At 37.5% G+C, this 10,419-nt stretch overlaps 1 protein-coding gene across 1 annotated transcript in view; it reads left to right on the forward strand.

The window, feature by feature from the left end:
• Window positions 1-690, forward strand: part of HFM1 (helicase for meiosis 1) — a gene marked incomplete at its 5' end in the record, with an annotated part of 38,615 nt that extends 37,925 nt beyond the window's left edge. Inside the window, 1 exon segment of the mRNA XM_082484053.1 lies at window positions 183-690. Coding sequence (XP_082340179.1) covers window positions 183-249 — 67 coding nt within the window. The 3' untranslated portion in view covers window positions 250-690.
• Window positions 691-10,419: the final 9,729 nt, after the last annotated feature.

Below are 10,419 nucleotides of genomic sequence, written 5' to 3' on the forward strand. Positions count from 1 at the left end.
TTTTAAAAGGTGAATTTTCACAATAATAGTAGCAATTAAATTTTCTTAAAAAGGAAAAGACTTGAAAATTATTTTGCTTATCTTGGTATTTCTTGACTATACTTTGTGTAGTGTTCCTGATTTAATAGATTTTGATGTACTATACCTAATTTAGTTTTTTTTGTTTGCTTAATCTTCATTAGATATCTTCTTGATGATGAAATCAATGATGTCAAGCCCTTTCTTGGAATATTTGATGGCATTTTGTAAAACATAAAGTAAATATATTGTAAGTGCTGGGAGAAAAAAAATACAGTCATTTTTACAGAGTGAAGCCTTCAAAACCATTTAAGAGAATTTGATTTCTGTTATATATGTATTTACCAGTATCTGAATTGCTGCATAGAGTAGATAATAACAAAATTGATGTCTAATTGACGGAATTCTAGGTATATTATCTTAATGCTTAAATATTTGTTTGTTGACCTTGCTGTTTTCGGGACTGCAAAGAAAAATATTGGAATGTGTTAAAGGAGATTAATTCTGAAACTGAGAATGCTTTTATAGACAAAGTAAAAATCACATAAGGGAAAGCCAGCTGTGTATTACATGCCCTGCTCACAAGTACTCTTTAAATGAATGAAAGACTTTCCTTAGAAATGTCTAATAATAATTAGATTTACAAGTAAAAGTAATAGAATGGTAAATTATTCTAGACTATATTCCTTTTGACAGTGCTGTCAACTCATTAATAAAAAAGTGCACCTTCCTTCAAGCAAATGTGTTTCCAGACTCTCAACAAACCAGTTTTAAAATGTCTATAAACAATATTCTTGTTTGGCTGTTCACTTTGACACCTGAGGTCATAAAATGGACATTTATGTGTCCCAGCACAGATTTAGGCAACCAAGCATTGGATTTGGATATCTTTTTGTAGCTCTAGTGTTTGAACAGTAGACCTTGCAAGTTCAATGGTTGTGAAAATACATGATATTGCCTAAAATCCAAGAGAATTTAATTTTCACTGTTAATTATTCAAAAAATTGTGGAATTAAAATGTTGAAATCACTCATGGAACCTTAGCTGTCTGTTCTTGCAACATTGTTTGTGGTGCAACCGTATGCAACCATGTTTTGCTGCACTACCTGGTTGTATTTTTTTCAGCTAATAACATTTTACTTCACTCCAGTTTTTCCTTACAATTTTGAGTTACTTTCTGGTATAACTCTTTCTCCATATGAAAGAATGGCCTAGCACAAGCAGTCTCAACACTCACCACACTGTTTTTGGCTGTGCAAATTCCAGCAGGCCCAAGCTTATAACTAACTTTGCTGTACCTCAAATATTTCATACCATCTGGAAGTTAGTAGTATGTCAGATCTCTTCTTGTCTCAATTTTTTTTTTTTAAATTACACTTCCAAACTGAGGTAACTCAGACTTACTGTACTATTGCCATGTTTAGCCCAGCAGTTCTAGTCCTGTACATCCTAGTCACCTCCTACTTCCTTGTCAGGGTGAGATTTAAGAATGCAGAGTGCCAAATGTGATTTTAGGTGCCCCAGAGAATCTTCCTTCGGCTCTATCTACCATGCCAGAAGAGCATGGGTCTCCCACGTGGAGATTTTCCAGGTCCCCTAGGGCATCTAAGGTAGTACTTGATGACAATGTTTAAGCACCTGACTGTCTCCCTGCTGCTTGAAATACACAAGTCTTTTTTCCAGTTTATAGTTCATATTTACATAGCATTCTTTAATTGCCTTTGTATCCTACCTTTCCCTGGGGTTTTAGCTTGCAACAACTAATTGAGCTGTTTCTTCAAATTTGACAAAAGCTTTTAAGCAGCAACACAAAGCTGAGCTTCAAACATGGAAAAATAGAGGGAAAGGAAACAATTAATATAATCTTGTGATTATATAATTTATATAATCTTGTGATTATACGACTTGGAACTTTCCAAAACCTCAGTGATCTGCCGGTTGCTCAGGCCTTACCTGTAAACCAGGCATGCTTCTGATGGCAGGTGCAGCACTTTTTCCTGCTAGTCTGCATGAAGCTGCTTCTAAAGGTTCTGAACTGTAAGGTAGTGACTCTGGTGGAAATTGATTGTGCTTAGATCTTCGTAAGAATGCATAAGGTAAATTTCTATTTATTTCTTTCTACTAAGGAAGTCTCTTTTTGAGGTGTTTTTGGCCCCATTTCTACACTGAAGATGTATTTCTATATTTCTGTGAAATATTTTGGTAGTTTATATGATGTCTAGAAAGTGATTGACATTATTGCCATTTTTGCTTCATTTTTTCATATAGTCTAAATATAACTACTTGGTTTTACTTAGGTAGTTAAGCAGAGTAGATTTATATTTAGACTGTTACTTCAAAGAAAATTATCCTTGCAGACAGGTGGTTTATTTTCCTCTTAGTTTTCCTCAGTGCAGGAGTTCAGTAGTTATTATTGGGTTACTTCAAGATTCAAGGCTGATTAATTTTCTGATACTGTATTAAGATTTTTTCCATTTGATTTTTGTAAAAGGCTTTAATTTCCAATTTGATCCGTAGTCAGAACTCAAGATAAGAAATGCATTTTAGTACTTTAAAGACTATTCCAAGTGCTTTGCAGGTGGTTTATAAGATCGTTTCCTATCTCTGTTTTTCACAAGAGATCAGCATCCTGTATCATCCCTGGAAAATTACAAAATTGTGCTATTGCTGCTGACAGCATTTCACAGATTTCAGAATATAAATCTTTCAATACCACAGTGTCTTTACAGTAATATTGAACAAAAGCAAAAACATTTTTCTAGAGATAAATGCTTTATTTGGCATTGTTATTTTGCTTTATTATTCGTATTAGCTCTATGACGTTTTAAAGTCTCACTTTCATAAAACCAATTTGGAAGTACTAATATGCTGAAGTGTTCTCTATCTCAGGAGAAGGAATGACTTTTCATATGGTAGCATTTGTTACTGTTTTTCAAATTGTAATAATTGAAGGATCAAAAGTGATAACCATAGTAGGTCTCTGTGGCAATAATTAATTGCAGATACACAGTGAATATACTTCAAAACAAATACAGGCAGAAAAAGCAAATTGACTGCAGAATTAGAAAAACCTAGTCAAATCTGAATATTTTTCTTAATTAAATTTCCAGACTGAGGTAACTCAGATTTACTATACTACTGCTGTGTTTAGCCCAGCAGTCCTAGTCACGTACATCCTAGTCACATCCCAGTTCCTTGTCATGGTAATATTTAAGAATGCAGATTGCCTCCTGCCCATCACCGTCTTCTGTTTTCCATGGAAATTGGATGGCTCCCAGGCAGGAACAGTGGTATTTCTCCCCAGATGTTTTATATGAATGATCGGGGTACCAAAATCCCAGGTCATGCCCCAAAAGGTAAGTATAGACATAGCTATGAAGAGCTGTCCAATTTTAGTCATTTAACTGAATAACCTTAAGCGGTAAACTGAGTTTACCTGGACTCCCTGTGTAGTCACTAGGAAGAGGCAAACACTGTCAGAAGATGATTCAGATTCTAAGTGGGCTGAATTGCTCTCTGGTGGAACTCACCAAATACCTGTGATGAAAGTGACCACGTACATTTAGCATGGGGAAGCTGGTGTGCTGTAAATTCACAGCCAGGCACCCTGCATATTGCCTTTCTTGTGCACATGAGATGCCTGAGTTCTTTTATCCACATAAGGATCCAACTTTTCTTATTTGTATAGAGCAACAGATGGCTGTGCTCCACTGATATTGCTGCATGCAGCTTCCTTTCAGGTGCTGCCCAGATGAAAAAACAGACAAATTCAACAGGATAACATGAGACAATTTCACTGAGCTACTACCAATAGATAAAATATAGACTAGAATACATAGAAAACATTGTTAAATTCTGAAAGGATCCTTAATTCTGCATAGAGTTGTAACATTAAATGAGTGGCTTGAATTTGAATTAGTGGGATTGTATAAGTAATTCTTTGGGGATACAGCAGAATGCCACAGACTTTAGTCTGTGGATGATTCTATAAAATTTACATTATAAAAATACCGTTTCCCATAATGGAGTAGTGAAAGAAAATTCAATGTGACAAGAAGTCAGATTTTACTATCTTACTTGTCTGATTCTCTGTAATAAAATACATGCTCATACCTGCTTTTAATTTAACTTCAACTTCCTTATATGCTTCCTTGTCCTGTCACGTATATTGGTTTCAAAATACAGAGGTCAACCGTATCTGTGCCTGAAGAAAATGCAATATGCACTCAGAAACCATGATCTTCAAAAATTGTTAGCAGAAAAATAAGTATAGTGTTTAAACATGTTGCCAGACATGTTTGTGTGTAAATTATGATTATAGATTATAGAATACTGTAAATGTATTGTGACATCATTTTAATTGTATGCAGCATATCTCATAATTTTAATTATGTAGACTTTATTCATGTATTTGAAGACTTTCATGGGTTAAACATTACAGTAATTCTTAAAATAAGGCAGACCTGTTAGTTGGGTGTATTTTTACTTAGGTAGACCTTCACAGAATAGTTACATGAGGTATAAAAGCTGGTACTCTTAAAGGCAGTCAGCATAATGATAAAGAGTGAACAGAAGTCACCGTATGGAACCAATATGCACCTGAAAAATAGCTAAAATAAGTCATTTTGTAGAGCACAAATGATACCACTCTAATGTGTCATTATGACAGAATCAGTGGTATCCCTTCTAAAAGAAAGGGTATCTTGCATTACCTGTTTGCCAACCCATCTGCTTTTTATGTAGAAGCAAGAGAGCAGTAAGATGTCAATTGTTGTACTGACAGAATCGGTAAATGATATCCATGAAATGAGATCCATGAAAGCCTGGTTTTGGTTGTGGTTTTGTTTGTTTTTTCTTTTTTTTTTTAGCTCTTTTAATTAACAGGGAAACAGAAAAGGATGTACTAGTCAGGGTAAAATTCACTTCCTGCAGGGGAATTTGCAAGACAGCACCTTGAATTTATTGAAGGTTTACATGAGAATAAATTGAGGCACAGACAGTGTGCTGATAGTTTGCAGTGATGAAGTTTGGCTTGACTGAAAAAAAAAATTGGATAGAAAAAGGGCAGTGGTTTATTGGCTGACAGTGTTCAGCAGAGGTAAGGGCCACCGCGGTTGAGCCATGTTACTTTATTTGGTCTTTAAACCTTTATGAGATAAAATTGTATCTGTCCAAGCCCTCCTTCTTCTCCCTGTGTTGTAACTCTTGGTCTCCATGTGCTCTTGACGGGTATTTCAGATGGAGTGGGCTGGGGTAAGGACTGCATCCTCCTAAGGGATGGGGGCCCTTGAGGCCCTTTTGTCTCCTGTCTTTCTCTGGGCTCTGCTGGTCACTGTTGCTCTTCCCTGTGGTTGTGAAGTGGCTGGAAAAGCTGTGCTACTGCTACTGTTAACCTGCAGTCCTGCGCCGCATGTCCTCTTCTTAACACAAGGTCCAAATCCGGACAGTTTGTACCAGTTAGGGAGAGTTGTTTCCCAGTTAGCTTTAGTATGCTGCGTATCACACTAAGACACTATGCTTTCATTCGGGTCTTGTGGGATGTGCTTTTGAGTGTTCTGAGTTTCTGTGTGCCAGGACTTGTGGGGCACATCTGATTGCTGGTGAGTGAAAATGTTACGTTTTGCAGAAATGCAGTAGATTATACTGGGTGGACATACTTTGTATAAAGCAGGTATACGTTCTTTCAAATATAATAAAAAAGTGCCTAGATACAATAGCAAGGAATTTCTTCCTGTATTTAACATATACTACATGGAGCTGGCATGGAATGATGATACCGACAGTCCTTTTGATTGATGCTACATGGCAATTTCTACATGTTAGATAGCTGAGCGTAGGGAAAGATGCAAAATATTTTGTTTTGAAGGCTGTTAAGGGTATTTTGTTTATATAAATGAAACAATGTTTCTTTTGTAACTGTGAAACTTCCTATTAAAGGATGCATATAACTTTCAAAATAAAAAGATGCTTGTAACTGTAAACGGCTATGATATATTTGCTGTTCCCCCACCCATTTAGAGGCAAAACCTATTTATGAGGCTTTATTAAGTGCAGATAATTCCCATGGCTTCAGCACAGAAGAAACAGCTGCAAAATATAGTCTGATTTGCATATAAATGACATGATTTCTGCTCAGAAAAGGATATTGAAAAATATATATTTCTACAGTGAAAACCTGATAGTCACACATATTAAGGTCAGCTTGTGTAACTTTTTTTAAGCTGCTGCATGTTGAAACCTGATCACACTTCCAGCTAGATTCAGGCTCTATCAGTTGTGCCTACTATGCAATTATGAATTTCTTAATTAGCTCAGAAGAAGATATTATTTGTAGAAATATATTCCAAAACATTTATGTCAACAGTTTAAGCACTTTAAAATGTTCAGAATATTTATCAATACAAGTGGACAACTCCAAACTTGGCACTTTTCCTTATCTTTGGTACTGTGAATTTGTGATGCGAGGGAATTCCTGTTGTTTGGGTAAGACAGAAAAAGTCCTGCTAACTTGCTCTAAACACTTTAATAAATGGTAGGATATAATTAAAGCAGACATAGGGATGTTACTTTTACTGTCCCAAATAGTTTCCTACGGTTATCTTTTCTATTAAAGATAAATTCATACTTCTAAAATTTCTGCCTGACATAGGCCATCATTGACCAACTGAGATGCTTGGCCAAAACAAAAAAAAACCAAGTGTTTCAAAGCTAAAGCTATATATGCCATTTTATCCTAGTTGTTCCAGTTCACTGCACAAATTCAAAAATATATCATATAATGATATGATGTGATGTGATATGTCATGATATTATATAAATATCATATAAAAATATCATATTTATTTCAGTAGAAATATAACTCTAGGTGATTTTAATAATGAACTGTCTTCAACGTAGTAGTCATCTAATTGCTGAACTCTGATGTTACAGCATTCAGTGTGGCCTCGGCACTGATACTCATACAGAGCTTAGGCAGCGGCAACGCCAAGCTCTGCAGAGCAGACCCCTACCACTCTCAGGCAAGCTGGAAGAGCTCCCCCGGATCCTTGAGGAATACCCTTGGGAAGTCAGCTAGCGTGAGAGAAAGTGAACACGGGGTTCCAGTCAACGAGTAGCCACTTCCCTCCCTGAAAGGCTGTGACTGTGACCTTGCAATGGAATGTTTGTTTACTGACAGCTCTTGCTGCTGCTTAGGTATATCCTGATATAGAAGAAAGTCATTGGACAGCCAGGCAGGAAGGGGTTTGGAAGAGAACTGCCAAACCTTGGTTTTCAAATCCCTGCTTGGCAAAGGCCGTACTGAGCTGAATGCCATTGCCAGAAGCAATAGGTTGTCTACTTGGAGAGATTGATCAGCCACAGTGAATCATCATTAGTCTGAATGCCTCTTGGAGAGGCTTGATACTGTTTAGTAAAGAAAAAGTGAGAATAGTGCTGTCTGTAAACCTGGATGTGCAGCAGAGCTTCCTTTTTAGCAATTTCTTTCAGTTTATAAAAGCTGTTAATTTCTCTGAATAAAAATGAGGCAGTAGAGCTTATTACTAGGTTTCTGATTATTACTTTTTTTTTCTGTTTGTGGTGTAACATTTTAGCTGTTGTAGTCCAGACTTGTTAGGTTACTGGATGCAGGAAATAAACTTCTTTATCCCAGGGCTCCATTCTTGTGTTTTACATGTTAAGCCTGGAGGAGGTTTTTCTGCCTAGCTGGGAATTTCTACTCAAAGAATAGTCATCCAGCAGCTGGATTGTTAACGTTTTCAGCATCTGCTCAATTATAAGGATTTTCAGGCTCTGAGGTCAGTTGGGTTGTTTCTAAAAATTGTACTAATAGATGTAAAAGGAGCATTCACCAAAGCATCAACACGTTATCAAATAGTTTTATTTCAAAAGTATGGCAGTAGAAGTGATTAAGAATGTGTGGGCCATGAAATAGATCGGCTTATCTTGTGATAGATCACAGAGATCCATTTCAGAGACTGGAGGCTTGCTTAGTAAGGAAAATAACCTGTATTAGGATGATAAGAGGTACAAGTGGATCTTTCTCCTCCCTCTCTCTCGGGTGTGATTGTCTCAGGCAACCATATTAGCAGAAGCTTAGACGCATTGTTAGCTTCTGGAACAGATTTACCAAAGTGACAGTGCATACTGAGGATGATAGTAATAAAATGGGCGGTGTGTTCTGGGAGAAAATAAAGTTGGCAGCTTGGAATAGTGGAAAACAGCTTTGGATAAGCATGTGGTTCAATAGAAATTAGTCTCTGTCCATGGACTTTATAGCAGCCAATCAGAACTGCGCTCTCAGTTCAAGCAGTTAATAATATCTCAGCACTGTAGCTTAAGGGATACAATTTTCAAAATTATTGTAGTGTGGGACCAATAAATTTCAGCTCAAAGAAGGCAGTGTTCCATATAATTTATTTTAGATTTCCATCTAGGGTATGTTCTGACACTCCACATGAAAGTCAAATTGTCCATGTAAAATGGTTTCTAGGTGATAAGTTGACCCCTGGGGTTTTAGTAAAATAATAGATTCAGAATTCTATCTGACTCTCCAATCTATAAAAGCTAGTTATCAGCTGTTTGAAGGATTTGATAAGAAGGAGGAAAAAAAAAAGCGCTTTTGGGTAGTGACATTTTTCTCATTAATGGGGACAATGTTAGAATCACAAACTCCTTCTGGATTTGGTAGTAAATACTCAGCTGACATGTGTTTTGGGAGGTGGTGGTTCCGTGTGAGGAGTGTATGTGTCTAAGCCTCTGTGATATGCATATGGAACAAGGAATATTTCTAATAGACGCGTACAGCCCTTCAAAAGAAGGGTGTTTACTGTGCCACCATCTGGCCATCATTTTTAAATGCATTCTATCACCAGAGCCTGCCTCTGCAGAAGTTTTGCTGGAGAATGACTGTCTCATGGTGCCTAGAGAAACACTAGAATACCAACATATGCATTTTTCCTGCCAGCATTCTTCAGTATCTAAACATAATGCAAAACAAACGGTAACCTGAAAAGAAACAAGGTATTACTTTAAGTTCTTGTCTGAACACTTACAGGACCTGCCATCTTTTTCTAGTTTTGTTGTTTTATTTAATTGTATATTCTTGAGAATACATACAGGTAGTTCCTAGTGTCCCACATGGCTTCACTGTCAGTTTAAGCCTACCCCCCTGGGTTGGGTAGAGGCTTTGTTGCATTTTGTTTTAGTAGATGGGTGTATCTGCATGTACATGCGTATGAAGTGCAGCACTAGCAAGTAACGGGGCAAAGGTGACAGTAAGATAGGACTAGTCATAGCGACAGTAGAAGAAGCTTGCCTAATAAAATGCTAAAAGTGTGTTTATATTCAGTGCAATTGAGTGTCCCTTTGATTTTTGATTGAAGAAAATACCTCCTGACTTTAAAAAAAAAAAAAAAAAACTATGCTCAAGAAAACTTGAGTTTTCTACAGGCTGCGTAAACAAAAAGGATTGTCTCAAAGAAAAACCCAAGTCCTTCTTCGGTGGTTCCTCGTGTAAACCACTGTCTTGTATTTTCCCTGCACGTGTCTGTGATGAACATTTTGTTCACTCTAGAAGTAGGGCCTGTTACGTGTAGTCTGTTGCTGGGGCTTGGGCAGGGCATGGAGAGGAAGGCTGTGAGGAGGTTGCCCGGTTGCCTCCTGCGCACTGGGTTACTGAGGCAGAGGCAGATGCCTCCTCCTCTGAGGGGAACTGAGCGGTTCTTAGGGGAGGAGACATCTGGCACTCCTGAGTCGGGTAAAGAAGGGAAATGCAGCCAGTAAAGATCTTGTAGGCAGCATTGTGGGGGTTTTGCTTTAGAAGTGATTGGAGAAAGTGGAGTTCCCTAGAGAGCGCTGGGGGGTGTCTGTGGTGCTCTGTGAATCATTTGGGAATTTTCAGATTGGAAGTAAGTCTGGGAAGAAAGATTTACCCTACAGTGACACAATGGGGAGGTTAATTTTCAAGCTTTTCTGTTTAATCTAGCTCTCCAACAGATCAGACATCTCATGATTTAAAGAATAATTCTGTCCTGCCATTCTAATAACACCTACTCTTAGAAATCTGGATTATGTGTGTGTGGTTATCAGAAGGAAAATCTACCTAAAGACAACTGCTAATTCAGGGTCTCTGCAGATAGGATCAAAAAGAGCCAACTGCTCTTAAACCTTGCTTTTTTCTGGTTTGGTTTGGTTGGTTTTAGCTTTACAGAGATAATTGGGTGCTGGTTCTGCAAGTGGGTAAGTTGTAACAGATGTGGGACAAACCTGTTCACTCCCTCGAGTGAACTCCTGCTCACTCAGGTATATATCATATATATCAGCTCTGTTGGAGTGTGCTCAAAAGCAAAGCGTCTGTTGCGTTCTTAAAGTGCTTTTCTTCTGGAAGAGAGATCTGAGGAC

This window comes from Vanellus vanellus (genome assembly GCF_965231255.1).
Source record: "Vanellus vanellus genome assembly, chromosome: 5".
NCBI classification, from domain to species: domain Eukaryota; kingdom Metazoa; phylum Chordata; class Aves; order Charadriiformes; family Charadriidae; genus Vanellus; species Vanellus vanellus.